Source organism: Schistosoma mansoni (assembly GCF_000237925.1).
Source record: "Schistosoma mansoni, WGS project CABG00000000 data, chromosome 2 unplaced supercontig 0108, strain Puerto Rico, whole genome shotgun sequence".
NCBI classification, from domain to species: domain Eukaryota; kingdom Metazoa; phylum Platyhelminthes; class Trematoda; order Strigeidida; family Schistosomatidae; genus Schistosoma; species Schistosoma mansoni.
The window spans coordinates 102,575-122,484 of NW_017385999.1; the positions used below are offsets into that span (position 1 = coordinate 102,575).

Below are 19,910 nucleotides of genomic sequence, written 5' to 3' on the forward strand. Positions count from 1 at the left end.
ACCAGAAGCAGTACCTATTAAGGACATTACTGCTGAAACAGTGGCACGCGCTTTCGTCCAACGATGGGTTGCAAATTTCGGCTGCCCTTCCACGATCACTACAGACCGCGGACGCCAGTTCGAATCTGGACTTTTCCGTTGTCTGACCTCACTATTAGGAATCACGCGCTTCCGAACGATAGCATACCACCCACAAGCAAAGGGGTTGGTAGAACGTTTTCATAGACAACTGAAGGCTTCATTATCAGCTGCGAACGTTTCACAGTGGACAGACGCTCTTCCACTCGTCTCGCTAGGTATCCGCAATGCAGTGAAAGCTGACATTGGATACACTGTATCTCAACTGGTTTACGGAACGACACTCTGACTCTCAGGAGAATTCATGGATCCTTCACCTTCTTCATTGAATACGGATCCAAACTCATACACGAGCAGGCTTACAAACGCTATGCGTTCAGTAAAACCTGCTCACACTCGACCCCAATCAACTGATGTTTTCGTTCAACCTGAATTTCGACATAGTACGCACGTCTTCGTTCGTCGAGACCCACGACGACGACCTCTCGAATCAGCATACGAAGGACCCTTCAAAGTTCTTCAACGCGAACCCAAGTACTATATAGTCGATAAGAACAGTACGAACGATAGCATCAGTATCGATCGACTCAAAGCAGCGTACTTAGAAGGAAAACCAAGCTACGTTGAATTTCCTTCGGTACATTCGTACGACACGGCTCCTACACTCGTAGTATCCTACACGACAGCCGACAAACAACTTGATACTTCGTCAACGTCGATAGATAAACCTAAAACAACGCGTTCTGGAAGAAGAGTAAGATTTGCAGAACATCTTAACGAATATTGCACGTAGGACACAAGCTTTATCTTGAATTCCCTTTCATTGCTTATTATAAAAAAATTTTTTGATATGCTCATTTTTTTATTTATTTAAAAACCAAACAAACAAAAAAACAAAACATATTTATTTTTTGAGCGTATTTAAATTTTTTTTATATATAAAAAACCAAAAAGAAAACATTATTTTTCCGATCGCTTGTACGCTGTTTACAAGTGTATTAGTTTAATTTTTTTCTCACTCATCTTGTGTCCTTACGCAAGTACGAATGCATTTTCTACATGCTTTCACACGTTCTCTTTTTTCTCTTTTTCAGGACGGCTGGAAAAGAACGACAAAGTTTCTCAAGGAACTGAAATTTTCACTGTACTTTATTTCTTTATTGCTATGTTGTACATTTTGGTCCCTTAGTATAAAGAAAAAAGATGAGACGCTGCTAAACGAAGCAAGCGATCAGAAGAGTGTTTACCAACGACAAACTCGTTGGGCCTAAACTTATGGCTGGTCACGTATTAGGAGCATCACTACCTCACTAGGTAGAGAGTGTTCTGTAGCTGTAAATAAATCACTAAAATCAATAGCTCATTAAGTGTTTGACATTGGATGCTGACCACGTTGTTTAAGTGGACTTGTTTAACTGAAGGCTTTCGGTCATGCATCCGTACCAGATCACGTTGCAACTCAGCGTGGGACACAGCTCCTACGTTTTTCAATAGTCAGTTAATAACGAACGCCTCTCGATATATTGGTAACGTATCAAATATATCTTTCCTACCTCTTCTCGTCTGACTTCCGATTTCTGTTTGACCAAAAGGGCTTCGATTATAGAAGGTGCTACCGGTCGCTAGTTGTAAAACTAGAATATCAGTCGTATCCTCAAATTCTTCAGAAGTGAGTCTGCTTTACACTAACTTCTACCAACGACCATGAAACCTAGTTTCACCGATTTCTGTCGAAACACTTCAGGCATCGAACATTCTCTAACTCAGTCAAATTATCTCAATAATTTCAACCTCATATATGAATTTGAAGTTGTTGAGACAGATATAGCGGGCAGACTGAATGAATATTCATCTACGATTCGTTCCTGATGGAGAAGTTCATTTCAATTCCCTTGCAAAATCGGGATGAATTTGAGTAGCAAATAATGATTTAAATGTGTTTGATCTCCCGTCTACCTAACCACGATCTCGAACTGCCAACAATATTCAACATAACAGTCGGTACGTTTGAAGTTTGCGTTACAATCACACGGTATTTTTTGAAGTATGTATATCGCTGAATCCTTGTTGATAACTAAATAACAATATTTAAACTGACCCTTCATGTAAAATCGGTCGTCTGACAAAAAAACGATTACGGAAAAGCCTTATTTCTTCAGATAATCACATTTCTGTTATAACCCATACTCCATGCACTGCGACTCCTTTTAAATCAGATAACAGTAGGAGTGGACGTATACCACATCTGCTGCTGGCTGACTCAGTCTCTAACTTAATAATGAGTTCTAACTCAAGATCAAAACTGTCGACAGTATTAAGAGTGAATTCGACACTGTCTATGAGCAATTAATCGATATTCGTTCAAAAGTGGGGTAACTTGTAGGCTCTTTATTAAAGCATGATGATCTTAAGCAAGAACTGAAGAAACTGTCACCCCTTAAACTGCTGTTGTCAAAGGATGTTGAGTTAATCCATCACAGTGATTGATATAGAACTTAACACAATATATGTTATGGACATTGTGAACAAGATGAAAGATCACGGTCTCATAGTCAATAATTATGGGACGTACTACTTAGTCGAGTCTGAAAGTTTCGTGATTGTTAATGATAATTTCATAGTTTGATAAACGGAAGACCTGAAATCGAGATAATCTCATTCAACAATATCACTTGGAATAAGATTGTAGATGATTTCAGTGTTCGTTGATAGCTGAGTCAAGACTTTCTATGAATCGAATAGCAAACGTTTTATTTTCACTACATTTTGTCTTGAGAAAAGTAGTATTCATATGTGAATTGAAAATTTCATTCATTCCAGTTTTGTACATGTCAGTGATTAACAGTCATACGGACGTATAAGTAGAGAGGGGCGTCCCTCATTATAATGACAACTCATATCACGTTCAATACACAAAAGAAAATGTCATATAATTTGGCAAATACATGAAATCTGGTGATAAACAAAAAGGAAGCACAATGATTGATATTTGAACAACTAAGAAAACGGTCAAGGTTAACAGACAGATCTCACTATTACATAACAGACAGTGTTCTTATCATTATCTTACTTCAAGAAAAATATTTCTTGTATGCCAACGTATATTAGATTGAAAGAATTCAGATATTAGTTTTGGCGATTATACCCGATATTGAAATACATATTCATGACTGAATCGTCAAGTAACTTTACTCAGTGTGAACGGTTTTGAGAGGACGAAAGAAGCACGCGTTGTTTCCTTTTCAAACAAATACTGTTCATAGAGGATAATATGTTCTTTTTGGACAGAGTTATCTTCTTAATCACTTGAAATATGCTTTCAATATACAGTCAAAGTCTTTGTGTTGTCTAATGATGTACAAATGTAAAAAAGGATCGACCAAATACAAATAAAGCAACAGAACGAATATTCATTGATAACCATTATTGAACTGATATCACACATCACTATTCTGTGCGAGTCTTCATCAGTTCATTCTGTGTGATTGTTCGTGCTGGTTTGTCAGTTATATGTTGCATTTGTGATAAGAAGGGGTAGAGTGTGAATTCGAGTTTGTATGTTTGTGCGTGTGTTATTCATATGATAAATAAACACATGACGTGTCATTGTCCAGATATCTCAGCATTGTTTCGATTAATTCATTCGAACAGCTGAAACGACCTATATAGATGGGCGAAATCAACTAACGAATGAACGTATAATGAACATCTCAGTAAATAGTACAAAACAGCACATACACTTGGCACTGAATAAAACTTATTTTGTTTAGCACTTCAATAATTCATTATACAAACATTATCATGCGATCAATGATAATAACATATGGAAATAATCATTGAGGTAATACATTTCGAACAATGTGACAACACATATAGTTTGTAAGAACATTTTGAAATAAAACGAACCTACCAGTCCCGAGCCAGAACCCTTAACTCATAGAGCACTGAGCTGGCATCCAACGGTGTTGATGTCTAACATCAAATGATCCACGAAGTTGAGCCATCATTCACCAATTTTCTTCAGTGAGTTCCTATCTCACGACAGACGTGGTTTGAACTCCACTGGTCAACAATGATGAATAAATGACCGAACTCACCTTTTTTGTACGTTGATGCATTGAACAAGAAAAAATTTTTCGAATCCAATGAACCACAGCTGCGGAATGGTGATCATAAAACGAGTGAACAAGAAGAATAAGAGAATTCACGGACGCGATTAGTTGTAAATTTGACACAGTATTTTCGGAAGGCATGTTCATAACAAATGAAACAGTACACACACATAATGTAAATGTCAAAAAGAAAAGATACAGATAAAAGCAACAAAAAGAACAAATTGTACAATTCATAATGTAGAACGGACTTACTGAATTGCACTCTCTTCCATAGTGGGTGCATAAACAAAGTTTACCATAATCGAAAACGGTTGAATGTTGGTTTCTTCACCTTAATAATTTATCTAGCTTGCACTGTTTTACATAATCTCGATAGCATCATGTGCTGCTGATAAGTTTTATGTTGGAGGTGGAATGCAGCCTTAAGCAAGCCGTATACTCATTTATCTTCACAGATTGATAAATTGAAGATTTGAAATCTAGATAATTCTAATCGACATGCATTGCTAGACTCATTCGGAATAATATTGTAGACGATTTCTGTGTTTACTCTTAACTGAATCAAGACCGTCTGTGGATTGATGAACAAACTATCTGCTTTCACTTCATTTTGTCTTGACAAAAGTGTTAGTCATATGAATGTATTAGTAGAGAGTGGCATCCCTCATTATAATGACAACTCATATCATGCTCAATAAACAAAAGAAAATGTCATATCATAGATAAAATCTGGTGATAAACAACGCGGAAATATAATGATTGATATTTAAACAAGAAAAACAACAATCAAAAAAACAGTTTTCTTACGTGAATACGCATATTAGATTGAAAGAAGCTAAACAGTATTTTTGATGATTATACGTGATATTCAAACACATATTGATGAATGAATCGTCAGGTAACTGTACTCAGTTTGAACAGTTTTGAGAGGATGAAAGTAGCACGCGTTCCTCTCTGTCATAACATATACTGTTCATCGATGATAATATGTTCCTTTTGATCAGAGTTATCTTCTCAATCACTTCAAATATACTTATGATCTGTCAAAGTCCTTATGTTGTCCAATGATTTTTAGATGTTAAAGATGATTGTCCAGTTAATGGAAATAGGGAATACAAAATACAAACAAGCAACGGAACATATAATCGTTGGTAGGCATTACGAAACTGAAATCGCACTTCACTGTTTCTCTGTTTGACACTGTCAATTAACATAGCTCCAGTGTCATTCTCCGAAAATTTTTTATGCAATGTATATAGCTTATCATCGTTTTTGCCTTCAGTGCATATTCCGGCGAATGAATTAATTCGTCTTACCAAGCGTCAGTTGATCATTGAGACTGTACCGATTAGGTTCTTGTTACAGTAAACAGCTCGGAATACGGCAGAATAGAATGCTTTTTAAGGATGTAAATATTCTGTTCTCTGAAGTCTACGATGCCATGTTTCCTTTGAATTCAATATTTTGTCGTCCAACATTCCCATTATGCATGAGATTTTAATCAACTTGATTTCCTGATTTCAGATAGCAGTCAATAATTGAGATGACTCTGTAGCTTGTTTCCCGTACGGTTTGTTTAATTATATCAAGTTCATCATCACCATTTGTGTCATCACTACATATTCGTCTGGCTCTTGAGGATGTAGATTAGATTGAATTACTTTCCGTACCTGGAGCAACCGAATCCACAAAGTCAACTTTAGTCCGCTTCTTACTCTACCATTGAGACCCTCTTCGATGAGTTTCATTATCTTTAGATAATTTTGTAAAACTACTCTGTTTCATCACAGACCACTATAGCATCATCTATAATTGCATTTCTACAGCTTCAACCGGAAGCTATACGATTAAAAATATGTGAACGAAATTGATGGTTATTATTCGGAAATTACCTTTCAGCTTTTTGCAAGACATTAGAAGTCTAATCATTGTCATTTTACTGATGACTTCAAGAGGTTCACCACACACCTTGTCGACTGCTCTCTGTAATACTCACAATACAGCAAACGCTTTCTTTTTAAGGCTTGTCAAAGGATTATGAAGAAGATTAGAGAATAAGAGGTTATATACATGACCTGGCATAATGTAAGATCTGATGTCGCATAACCTTAAAAGAATGTAGCCTCTTTATGTTGCGAAACATACTTCATACTTACAACACATTTACTAATAACAATATGCGAAATAGACATGACGGTATAGGGAGACACTCCACTGAATACTTCATGATCCGAATCATACTGTTCTCAAGCAGATTAACTGATCTACACTATCACATGCACAGATAACATTTCCTTTCCTAATTAGATATTGGTCAATGGCATTGAATTGACAATGCACCACTGAAAACAATTTTGATGTTGAAGAATTCACGAGATTGCCCAAACAGTCTTATTGTTCGACAACAAACAGTGATTGTCAAGGTAACAACATTTTGATTAGTGTTCATATCTGTCGAAAGTAAAACAATACACATCTACTGTGTCAGGAGGAAAACTATTTTTAAATATCACGCAAAAACAAACATTCCTGACTTATTTCACCAAAATTATTATTCAGTTATGAATGTGTAGAATTTTACTCATTTGCCAGTATTCAATGTTTAGTGTAAGTTAAGTATACACTCGACATTATCTTATCACTGTGATTTTGTTTTATATTTGAACACAGATGTTATAAAGTACAAGCTCAACTGATGTGAGGGAATAGATCATTGAAACACACAGATGAAAATCAGTCTTCTATTTGAGTATGGACAAACATTTTAGTTTTCAGATACAATGATCAATGTTATAGTTTCGAATGTGTCTGGTATAAGAAATCGATCTCCATTTTCAACAGTTCACTTTCAGCGGAATGCATTATATTCCTCTGATTACCATGATTTGAGAACTCAATCTATGAAACTGAACACAAGTGGTTCTATTTCAATGTACTCAATAGGAAAATCATTATCTTTATTCATCTGGACATCTATTGACAGTCAGTGTTATAATGTGGTATACAAATAGAATGGATATGGCATTGTTCAGAAGTTACAATTTTACAAAAAAACAAACAGTGGAATCGTCTAACAAAATGTGCTTATCGTAGCAAAATCCATGTGTAAAAGATTATTTGTTACCATTCAATCAAAACAGTTTGTGCCACTTTGATTTTAACCAATCAAATCAAAACAACTCATTGTTGACGAATAACCAATACATTATTACAGACAACAAACTGATTGTTCGTAAACACATGAGCACACATTTTGGACTATAATTTAACCAATCACTCATTTCACAATATCGTCTATCGCATCGATGAGATGTTTCATCCACAGGGGTCAGGAATTTCAACCAACAGTGAATAAATTTCAGCTCATGATCTCAATAGCCAGAAGAATATTGGTTAACGATGACGCCATATACCTCCATGATTGGTTAATAATGAACATCTGATTTTGTTAAATTCGATCTTTCTAATAGTTACTTTGAATCATCAAATCAGAAGGGAACAACCAAATGCTTCAAAAGTCTATATAAACCTGACAAATTCTATAATAATTTGATTTATAACTTGACACGATAAGATGAGGTAAGTGTTGAATGAACATACGAACTCAAATTGAAATTCGACCACATGAGTTACCGTTGATTTGTTCATCCTGATCATTTTAGATATAACTTTTCGCCTAGTCTATGGGTACTAATTTATCTTATCTTTGTTTGGCATTACAAACGTTTCAACTGCAATGACTATTGCAAAAACTCTGATTTGAGTCACTATGAGATTGTCATTATTGAGAATGATACTTATCGATATGTATGTAATCTGATACATTCTAATACACATATTCCAGTCTCTTCATTATAAATATTCAATGAGGATTCAACGTAATCAATCTCAACCAGTTCCGAGTGACCGTTTTAAAAATAAGATAAGTTACATATACGTGAGTTTAATACACTTTAGAATAAAGATATTTTTCCATATGTTTGCATCATTGTAGTATGGTAAACCCCAATTCTCGTGTAGTTATTACGGTAGTCACGTTGAACAAATTGATTTTTACAAATATCGTAAGTTATAAACTTTCTTGGAAGTCAAATTATAAATGAATTTTTTGAATGAAATTTCTGTTAATGAATCAAAGTTGATTCCATTTTCTTCAGTGAATCAGTTTTGTGCTACTTGTAACATGCAAAACTTCTTTCAATATTTTTTTCATTGTTCAACATGGTAATGGTTTGACTCTTTAAAGCAAACCAAATACAGATCAGTTTTATTATTTCAAATTGTTTATTCATTCATTACAAATTTATCAATGATGTGGCATGTTTTCATCCAATAGATGGAGAAAATGTATTTGAATTCGGAGGTTCCTACATTGGAACTATTATTAATTACATAAAAAACTATAAGAAGTCTGAATCTAGAGTTTTGGATGAGAGTGAGTTCTTATATTATTCAGTTATTCTTTGTTTTGATCACTTTTCTCACACTTATTTTGTATATAGGCTTCAGTATTTTTGTCTATAATTACAGGAGTGGTAACCAATACAAAGTGATTAATGTGTTTGTGTTGTTTTTGCAACAGAACGTGTGTGTATCGCAGCAAGTGTTGAATGCTGTTAACTGAAACCGTTTAATTGAACAGAGATCTACCTGAAAATATACACTTTCATCGAATAGAAATGATAAACCATGTGATATAATTGCGAAAGTGTAAGTTACCAACCCTCCAGTCTATGAAAACAACAAAACAGAGGATATATCATCTACAGGATACTTCATGGTAGACTGAGCGAATAAAAGTTATCACTTGTGCAATGGTAAGCTATGTTGTGAGAGAAGGCGGTTTGGATTATTGAAGCCTATGAATTATCAAGTTATATTTGGAGTCCTCTAGACCTTTTATAGCACTTACTTGATTCTTGAATGTTTAATGTCTCGGAGTTGCTGTGTGTTATCATTCGATTATTCAAGACTATTTTTGTGATCGTATTTGTATGATTATGCATTTCAAATCCATGCACTTCGTGAAACAGCTGACCAATGAACGTGCTTGAACAGTCCGCTATTACCAGATGATTTACTCATACCAGAACACTTAAAACATCAATGTGACATTCATTCATTTCGGTCCAACGTAATAATTGATGAATAACGGGGTCCAAAAAACACTTTATTGTTGTATTGTCGAATACCTATTAAACGTCTATTATTCAGTCAGAAGCGTCTAGAAGAAATTTGAAAGAATTGAAATATTCTTCTCAGTTGATTGTGTTGAAACGTACATCATATTGTTGAATTGATAATATTCCTTGGACGTTTCCCATGAGAGATGATTTAGCATTTAACTACTCCGGTTTGTTTAAACCTTCAAATGGAGACGACAACTTGTATAAGTCGGCAGTCCGTGTTGAAAAGTATATTTAAACATCCCTTTTGATTTTCATTATTTCAGAGGAATTATTAGGAGTCAAAAGGAATATTTCGATAAACGTTGATGGTTCAGGTGAGTAAACATTGATCGGTCGTTGGATCACAATCGTGAATTTTTTACACTTACATCTTCACTACCTGTGATTACTCATAATTTGCTTGTTCATTTTAAACAATCCCAACCTTCCAAAATACTAACAAAAGAATGAAGGTGCTTCTATTCTGGCAAACGATGGTAGAATTGAATGTGAAATTCACTCACTAATTAAGTACATCCATTGAAACATTGGGAACAGTTGAAATGAACTGTGAATGCCTGGATTTGACAGGCAATAAATAAATCATCATGGATAATTAAAGTCACAATCTCATTCTGCTTGTTGGAAAAATAAATGCAGAGAATTATTATCATTTCAAGTTTTAGTGGAAGTCGATAAACAGTCTGTGTTCCAAAATAAATGAGTTGTGTTCTACATTGGTGACAAAGCTATTGCTGCACACATTATATTCATCTACACATCCTTTAATCGCATAGTCATTCCCAAATATTGACGATGCAAACTCAGAAATTGTTACCTAAAGCTATTCGTTTCTTATCTACAACAAACGGCACTGAAGTCAGAATCAATTAACCGATAGAAATCTTTATATATATACCACCTATTTATTTCTCAAGTTCAATATGTAGACAAACACTCCTAAGATCATGTCATGTGTACTGAGTGTCCATTGTTTCAGATTGAATTATTTAGGATATTGCGCGAATGTTATTACATCCCTGACTATCAGATCCCTGATGGTAAAGTAAACGACTTATTGTTTTGATAATTGTAATACAACTTCAGAATCTAGGCGTTTGACATTTGTTAGAAAGGAATTCATGTCCATCTCATTTCAATGAGGTTCACTTCAATGTATTGATTACCAATCCATCTGAAGAAGGCATTTCAGATAACACAGTTAATATCCTTTGAAATCTGTTCAAAGTGTTACATCAAACAATAACTTGCCCATCGTTTAAATCCTCAATCCTGAGTATCAATATTCTTCTTACTGTAGATGTTACAGCCACAATGACGAGTTTAATACACCCAAATGGGAAGGTGTCGTTCTATTATGATAACGTGAGTTGTATAATTTAGTGAAAATGTGATATTGTTTCAAGTAATTCACATCATTCTACTATTTCATGTTGATCAATATTGTCAAATGAATCTAGTTACACTGAACACGACATTGTGTAATAGGCAAGCGGACTAGTTGACACTATTATCAATCAAGCAAGTGGTAGGAACAGTGAATAATCAGAAGTAAAGTTTTTTCAGAAGAAACAATAACCTGTTCGTGTCAAATAGTAACTGGCTGTGACTGTTCGCCTACTATACGGAAAGAGTAATATTCTGTTGATTTTTATTTATTTTATTCCAGTAATTATTCGAATCTATATGAATGATTGTGTTGTAGCAGATCTTGTCTCAGACATTCAACAATCCTTTTTCAGATTCCTACGGAGATTGAGGAAAGTAGGTTGCAATCGGAAATCTCTGGACTAATACGTTGTGAAGATGGTAAGAAATATTTCAGCGAATGAATACTATTATTATTAGCCTTATTCAACATTATATTTTTGGTACAATATAGACATCTCAGCGCAAAGTACTTCAGCAAGTTTCCGTTTCTTACTTCTTCGTCCTTCCTGACGATAAATATTTAGTGATCGCCACTTGGAAGTTTGCAGCCCAGTCAATCGACATCTGTATAATGTACATTCTTCTCGCTGCATATTGCCTTCTGCAACCGTTACAGCTAAAAGGCTTACTCTTTTCAGAAATGCACCTGAATAGGTTGAGCGATTCTAGGCAGAAAGAGCTTTCTAACAGTGAATATTATTCAGTTGCTTCTTGCGTAAAGTCAGTTCATTGAAATGTCATTTAAGTGTCGTGGCTCATTGTGCAGAATGAAATTAGAATGATTTTCATGAACACACTGTCCAAATATTTTGAGAACTTCTTACAGTTTTGATTATCGGTAAACTCACCCAGATATGAATATATGAATAACTATATCAAACTCAAATTATATCCACACATGTATTCACACACTCACAGTAATGCAATCAAACTTGCAGTCTTTGATCAAATCAACACTCAATGTAAAAGGAAATGTGTTTTGTATGCGGCAGAAATAATGCAGTGCCAATTTGGAAATGATATTACATCTACGAAATGTTCCATCGTCTTGCTTCACTGAAATAAACATGTGTTGTTGATAGATGAAGATGAGTTTGAAGAAGAGTTTTGAGTTTACGTGATTAGGTGAGATACAGTGTTTATGATTGAATGTAGGAAGGTTCATCAAATGTTCCGCCAGATGTTCTGCATCGACAGGTTTAAGTGCATTGTTGAGTCATTTACACAATGAAGATAATTGTCACTTTACATTCTTTGATTCAGTGCTCACATGAGTGATTTGTACTGCAACTGATCAGTCCTTTATTCATATATATGCACATTGTTAGGATTATCTGGATGTTGCTTGAAGTCACAAGCATTTGGCTTAAAGATGGAATGGAGGAATATTAGTGGAATCAAATACGGTTTCTCAACATCAATCGGAAGATTCAATAACAATTCAAAAATGGCTTAAAGCTTAATACAGTTTCACAAGTCATTGAGTATATGGACTGACTGGATAAGTGGATAACCGAATGTAAATGGAAATGAATGATGCTGGTTTTCAGTCTCTGATAAGTCTTCAATGAGATGAAACGCACTTCTGAGATTGATATACAAATCACCCATGTTCCTTGATTTGTAGATTTGAATGTTGCCTCCGTTTAATATGCATTGTGAAATAATATGTAAGGGGATGAACACATCTATCCCAGATGTCCAGCTGATTTCATCGTTAAATAACTCAGAAACGTAACTATTTCATTTATAATTTAACGGGCCGGTTTCAAAAATCAGAGCGATGTAAACCATAGATTTTTAAGGACAGTCATCACTCTGTATGTAATGAAAAATACTACAGATCCTTGATTTGCCCTCTAATTAGGTGAAGCAAATAAAATTGTTTCGCTTCAAAAAGAAGTCGAAATTCTATATCTCTTTTTCCTTTCAATTTGTTACACAAGGTCTCACAAAGTCTCTTGAGATATCTGTTCCAGCAAAATGGATCAAAAGTGGTACGTTGGTGGAGTTTGAAGCCATCGGAGGTACGTGAAATTTGATTTAATCAGCACTTACTATTTTCGCACTTTAATTTTCGCACTAAAATTTTCACACTTAGTATTTATATCCACCCGTTGATTCGTTGTTGAATATTAAGAATGAATAACCGCCGGTTTTCATCAACAATAAGGTTTTCACTTTGATGAAGTTTACTCGAACATAAAGTCACAAAATGAATGATGGGATGCTTCCGGTTTCGAAAAATATTAGGTGTCAGTAAGCGATTGTGCATTGACAAGGAAGTGTTCGTTATTATTTTGATATATATGATGTAGATCTTTTCTGAAGCATTAAAGTTGTAATTGACGATTAGAAGAACGATGTCGCTTTTCCTTTGTTGTTTAATTGAATCAACACAGTTCAATGTAAATTTTGTGTCTATGAACAACCGAGTTTAATGCACTTATCTCATTCACAAAAACGATCTCATGGAAAGAAAGTGTATGACCATCAAAGTCAATTGCAATACGCTTTGCTGAACTCAGTGACAACGTAGCGTGCACATGTCAGGATGTGAACAGTTATTAAAAGTCATCAACTTCCCCTTGTCAAAATATCGTCACTTGTTCTTTGTACTCAAATTAATTTCATTCAATCTAAAAATGCAGTCTTGAAATAGAAGAGAAATTGAAGGTGTACTGAGTTCTGCATGATGCACCATGTTGACCATTTTCCACAGAATGTAATAATCACATAACTCAGAAATCACCATCACATCATTCAGTGACAGTTACAGGTTTTGTATTTTTCTTTTCTTTTGTTTGATTATCTCATATGAAATCACCTTATTCATTTCAAAGAAATTTGTTCGCAGTACAATACAAGTGAAACATGCCAAAATGCAACGACATCGAACACGACATGTATTTGGTGTGAAAAAGGGAGGGCGTGTATAGAAAGTAACGATCAGAACACTCATGGCTTGAAAGTGAATGACTGCCGTGTTGAGGTTGGTACTTGTTAAACTTCATTGGCTGTTTGCATTAACCTCAAATTTCAAATTCTGAGCGAATGTTTTCACTGGAAAAAATACTTTTATTGCTATCAGTAGGAAATAGCATGTTGGCCATCCTCAGTGACTGAATTAAAGCTTTGTAAAAGTTGACGACATGAGTACATGCTTTTTTTCATGTAAAGAAAAAACAATGAATCAAAGCATCGCTCAACATCAACGCTTCAACTCAAATTATGTTTTCAGATTAGCGAATAATTCGTAATTTTGAAACTCCTAAGAGAAATTGTGGATAAATTTCAATGGTTAAAATTTACCGATGAAATCAGTTTAAGTGAAGAAGCGTAAACAGTTAAAAGTTGTGTATCACATTAGAAGAATTAGTGAAACTATGTAGACTACCATTGTTGAATCCCGGAACAATGATTTATGATACTATGTAGAAAAATATGTAACCTCAATAGATTGCTTCAATGAAGCTGTACCTTATAGGTCTTTTGCTTTGTATTCGGATTGTGATTAGATGTGACATCCGGAACACATATTTCATCACACAAAGGGGTCGTCAACTAGGTGTAGGATCGTGTTTACTGAGCACACTGATTGTCAAATCGCTAAAACAATATCCTGAATGATTTGACGAATTCGAATTCTGCAACTATGTATGAGAATCTCTTGTGTCATCTTTACTGACCATGATTTGTAATGAATAAAGAATTAAAGGAATGATATTTGTTGTTTAGTAATCAATGCTTCTGATTGAATTATTTAGAAGAACCCGGATGTCAACGATTTGAATAGTTCAACAACAATGAAACACAGTGAAACAACATTGGGGATCACTGAGGTTGAGGTTAGTGAAAACCTCATGAAAACTACGGAAGAAACATATAAACACTTGGTAAATATTTGATATTTAGTGACATCTGCTAATTCTTTGTTTTTCTACAGAATATGAGTACCGGGGTAACGGACGAAAATGAGCATCACATATCACATTGGTACTTGTTCGTTGTAATTCCTTTGGTCGCCTTTCTATTTTTTATATGAATCGGTTGTAGATTTTGAATATGATTGCTCATAAGAAAGAGATGTGATGAATGATCCATGAAAATGTCTTATAAATTGCTTTGAAAACTCTGAAGTTGTTGTTTCAATTCCGCTTTCTATTAGAATACTTTAGAATTTCATTTGTTTTCTTACTAAATTGGACAGTTATTTCATGATACTTTGTACATGCTTTTGATTGGCAACATGGTAGCTGATGTTATTTTTTTTATATAATATTAAACACTGTTTTAATTATTCGCGTTATCGCTTTCATATAATTCAAGATGCATAATAACACATGAGTTATACAAATTTAACTCGTTACTACGTGGCATTACGCACAAGCGATTTCGTGATCACTGCAGTCAACTATGATTCCGGTGTGAGTGTTCAGTTTGATGTAGTGATCTGATTATGATTCCTTCCATGATTTTATTGTTGATTTTTGTACAATACGGTCAAGGGCTTCTTTCAAAGCTTTCACTTGTTAACTAGAAGTTTTTTAATTTATCAGCATCACACAAGAGCCTTACGGTTTGAATGATGATTCGATGGCTACATGCGAGAATAGTTCACGTGACATAGGATTTCAGCGTTGCACATGGAATTCCAGATTTGCGAGGCACACACAGTCTGAAGTCGACACTGAACCTGTTTTTAGTCACCTTAATTCAATTGAAGTGCTTTAACGTTATAGCACATTGCAAATAGAGGTTGTCGCTGTCCAGATACTCAATGTAGTTATACGCAAGCTGAAAAGCAATGGCTAGATACGGAAAACATGCTGCTGCACTCTGATCACGAAGAGAGTTGCTCTAATGCTGTCCAGAGAAGAACAAAATGCATTTGTAGGATGGGAATCTCATGGTTCCGAAATTATCAAAGCATCATTGAAAACAGTAAAGGAGGGGATCACAATGAATGTTACCCAATGTTGTGAATCCACAAATGACAGCAAAGGTCACTTTTGTTGGAAACTGTAATCAATCCTAGCTAAGTGCTCAAGAAAGGACCTCACTATCCTGATAGATCTAAATGCCAAAGTCGGAGCTACATGAAACTCGCCGAATCACACCACAGAGAACCGGATAAATCATATTTGTATCAACGAAAAATTTCGAAAACCGCATTACAGCGGACAAGTAGAAATACATGGAAGGACTAGCGACGACTTTGGAAAACGTTGCAGAGGAAGGAAATATGAAACAAATTTACGTTTCAACGAAAGAACAAGCAGAGATATATAGTGAACTGGAGAGACCAGTCAGGGTTAGAGAAAGAAAAAGATAATCACAGCGAGTCAATAACAGAGGATGAGGTAGGTATAATACTTCAATGAACTAATGAATGGATCAGCCCCATCGAATCCACCGGACATCGAAGCAGCACACACAAATCCTCTCCACCGACGATCGAAGAACTGAAGATGGCCATCAGATATATCATGAATGCGAGAGAAACAGGACCTGACAATATAACAGCTGAAGCACCGAAGTCAGATGTACTTCGCCTTGTGTATGTGGGACTGCACTCACAAACGTATTTGAATTGATACACACGGTGGGATATCACACCATCGTTTTCATGTCTTATTTTCCAGAGTGATGAGGTTTCAATTTGTCTTCTTTGTGTTGACTTATATCGCTGTGATTTCCAGTTAAACCGGCTTCAGTTTACCAATTTCACCCTGTTCTCCATGAATTTACTTTTAAGCAAACTGAACTTAACATAATTCTCCGTGTATCGTTACCCGATATTCTGGATAGATGCACTTGATTGTTGATCAAATGTTTGTTTATGTTGAATATTGATTGAAGTTGGATATCGTGATTAGATTGACGTTATCTGATTGTACAATAGATTGAATAAACTTTAAAACATCACTTGACGCTTCAAGTCGTCCTAAATTTGCAGCAGAATGCAAACGAATTTCCCCGTGAGGAAGAAATCCTGGATGAATATTAGGCTAATCTGTCAACTATGAGTGCCTCAACAACTCCAAATGCACTGAAGGTGCCGAAGTTTTATATGGTTTATCTTCTACCGTAAATTGTACTCACCTAGTAAAAATCCGTGACAATTTGTACTCTTCATCGATGAATGAATTAAATTGCGAGTAAGAAAATTTATTACCGTTTGAAAAGAAAGAAAACCGATAGAATATCAATGATGATGTCTACTAATAGTGATTAACACTGTGTAGCAGTTATTCTCAGAGTTCTAATGAATAGCAGTGATCAAAACAGTGCGGATGCATAACCGAGCGCCTTCAGCTAGGTGAGTCCTTTGAAACGAATGTCATTGGCATACAATCAGAAACTACTTAATCGGATGTTAGTAAGTAGATGAGAAAATTCAAAATTTCCATCTTTAAATATTCAGTCATTATTAAGTGGATTATTATGAATAATCAATTTCGTAGTGTATACCAATAATTATTCTTATTCAAAATCCTAATAACAATTTAAGGATCAAATCAAGTGATCGACTGACTATTCTCAATTCAAGCTTGGTCCATAATTTAACGTATAAATCATCAAACATCAGCGATGATAAGCGTCCACTGATGTCAACGAATATAAATAATATATATTATGAATCGAGAGTGAATTGCCTGATGTCAGAGGGTCAAGAAGATCGAAAGAAAGAAGAATGATTGGCGTGGAAACGAAGAAACATTGAAGTTTTAGACAACTGATTGACATTTTGCCAATGAAGTATTTACTGTAGGGTTCTCAGATTGTTCTGAGGAATTCTGTAATTCCTTATTAAAATACATTCGTTTGTAGCCACTTATGTTCTTTTTCACTACAATTTCATTACCTCATAATGAAAAAGCCTTGTTCTACAATGAATGTATGATTTCATTTGACGGTAATTAAAGATACAGTGTAAACCTCTTTGTTAATGTCTAATAAGAAAACTGTTTTGTATGTCGGTACCATGTCAAGCTCATTCACCTCATCCTAACTTCTAAACAGGCTAATTAATTCATTCTACTTGATCCATATTTTGACCCTGTTATTAATATTTATCAACCTTTACTGTTCTTATGTAAGCGTAAATTTGTGCACCTTTATCCTACTCATCATATGTCTGCAGCATAGTTTTGTGTGACTTTAAACATTGAATAATGCCTGAATAAATGAAGTTTGCTCACACGCCTTCTGCACCACGCGTCATAACGCTTCGCTAACATCTCTTCGTTTGTTCGTTCGTTTGTTTTGATCAAAGACTGTACAATGTATATAGGTTTTAGAGATTCATTCTCTTTTTTCATAAATTTATTTACGTTATTCACCAAATTGGAATATGTTGATGATTATGTACGTAGATAGCCGACATATGAATTTCGCTAGCAATTATACAATGACGATGACTTGTGTGATCTGACATCAGTTACATCCCCGGTCAATAAAATCTGTTAATACATTTAATAAATATTGAGAAGACTAATCATAGATTTCTAGGTTGCTTTTGTTGGTAAACAGATATATCCTTCTGTTGGATAAATGAATTGGTTGTTCTTGCTGAAACTGAAACTCAGTGCCAATGGCAATAAAATATAATACCCTAAACATTCACACAATATGTCTAGGTAGGTACACGATTGTTGATCAGTTGTGATTGCAATCTGTTTAATCAAGAGAGTCTGACTGGTTAAAGTTCAAAACATCCATAATGAGAAAACTCAAAACAATACATGATATCTTATCTTCAATGAATAAGATATTCGCTCTCCTATCACGATTGCTTTAAGGAAGACGCGTTAAATAACACAGATCTCCTCATATAATGACCTGTGTGTTTACATAATAGAAAGCTGCCGTATGTCATTATTCCTATCAAGCAAACTTTTTTGGTAATTTATAAAAAAGGTAGAATGTTTTATTCATTTTTACTATCATATCAATGTCATCAAACTGGTAGATACCTTTAATAACACAATAGTAGTAAACATAGGAAGGACGCCCAGTTGGTCTCCATATGAAATGTTCAATAATTTATTCTATTAAAGATGCATCTTCAATTAACAACCACAAACCGAAATTGGAATAATTTATTGTATGATGCTGTGAAAGAGCGATAACTAACCAATCACAATCTGTTCACACTGATAAGCAGTGATCAATGGCCAAATGAATCGAAAAACATCCATCGAAATGTGATATTTGATTGACAATTAACACTCTCTCCATCTATTCTCAGTGATTGGCTATTATTAGTTCGAGATAATACACAAAATATGCCATTGATCTACAAGAAGATATCAAAATCGACATACTGATTGACAATATATTATTACTTCACCTGAACAATCATCATTATACAAACAATCTGCTCATGAATGTACACCTGTACCCGTCCGTGACAATTTTAACTTCGTATGGATGATTGAATTAAATTTCCATCAATGAAATTTGGTACTGTTTGAAAAGAAAGAAACCCATTTTGAACCACAACCATTGTGTGCCTTTATAATGGGTAACTTTACGAGGCATTTATGCTTACAGTTCTGATGAAAAGCAGTGAACAAAACAGTGTTCAACCATATCCGATATATGACGTAGATTATCAATCGCAATGAATGATATCTCAGATTGAAGAGTGTAAGCTATTCGAATCATTCAAACTCAATGGTTTGGATGTTGAAATCTCGATTTTAGTGCTGAAACTTTCCGATTCAATCCATAGTTGAATTGTAGAAGCGTATTGCCAAGCAACTGTTTAATAGAACAAAACAATCACCTGTATTTTGTTGTTTCATGAAGTGGTCAGTGTCAACAACTTGCACAATAAACCATGATCACGTAAAAATGTCTCTTTATAACTACATTGAGGAGAACTCGGTCCACCAATGATTTCACTAAATAATCATCAATAGCCTAACGACAAGTTTCGATGAACATAAGCCATATCGCCTACTAACTATTATGGTTAATTAACAAGTCCGATTAACAAGTGAGGTGTGGCAATGGGTAGCCTATATCTCGAACAATAGACGTCAGTTTGTTAATTGATTGAATCAAAATAAAACCGACCTTCCTATTT

At 34.8% G+C, this 19,910-nt stretch overlaps 1 protein-coding gene across 1 annotated transcript; it reads left to right on the top strand.

Annotated features, from left to right (window-relative positions):
- Positions 1-7,744: 7,744 nt before the first annotated feature.
- Positions 7,745-11,214, top strand: Smp_113750 (hypothetical protein; the record flags this gene model as incomplete). The annotated part of the gene is made up of 8 exons (XM_018791592.1): positions 7,745-7,772; positions 7,856-8,000; positions 8,038-8,130; positions 8,188-8,257; positions 8,530-8,628; positions 9,646-9,696; positions 10,683-10,747; positions 11,125-11,214. The coding sequence occupies exons 1-8, from the start codon at positions 7,768-7,770 to the stop codon at positions 11,212-11,214; spliced, it is 618 nt and encodes a 205-aa protein (XP_018645202.1). The 5' UTR covers positions 7,745-7,767.
- Between the last annotated feature and the right edge of the window lie 8,696 nt (positions 11,215-19,910).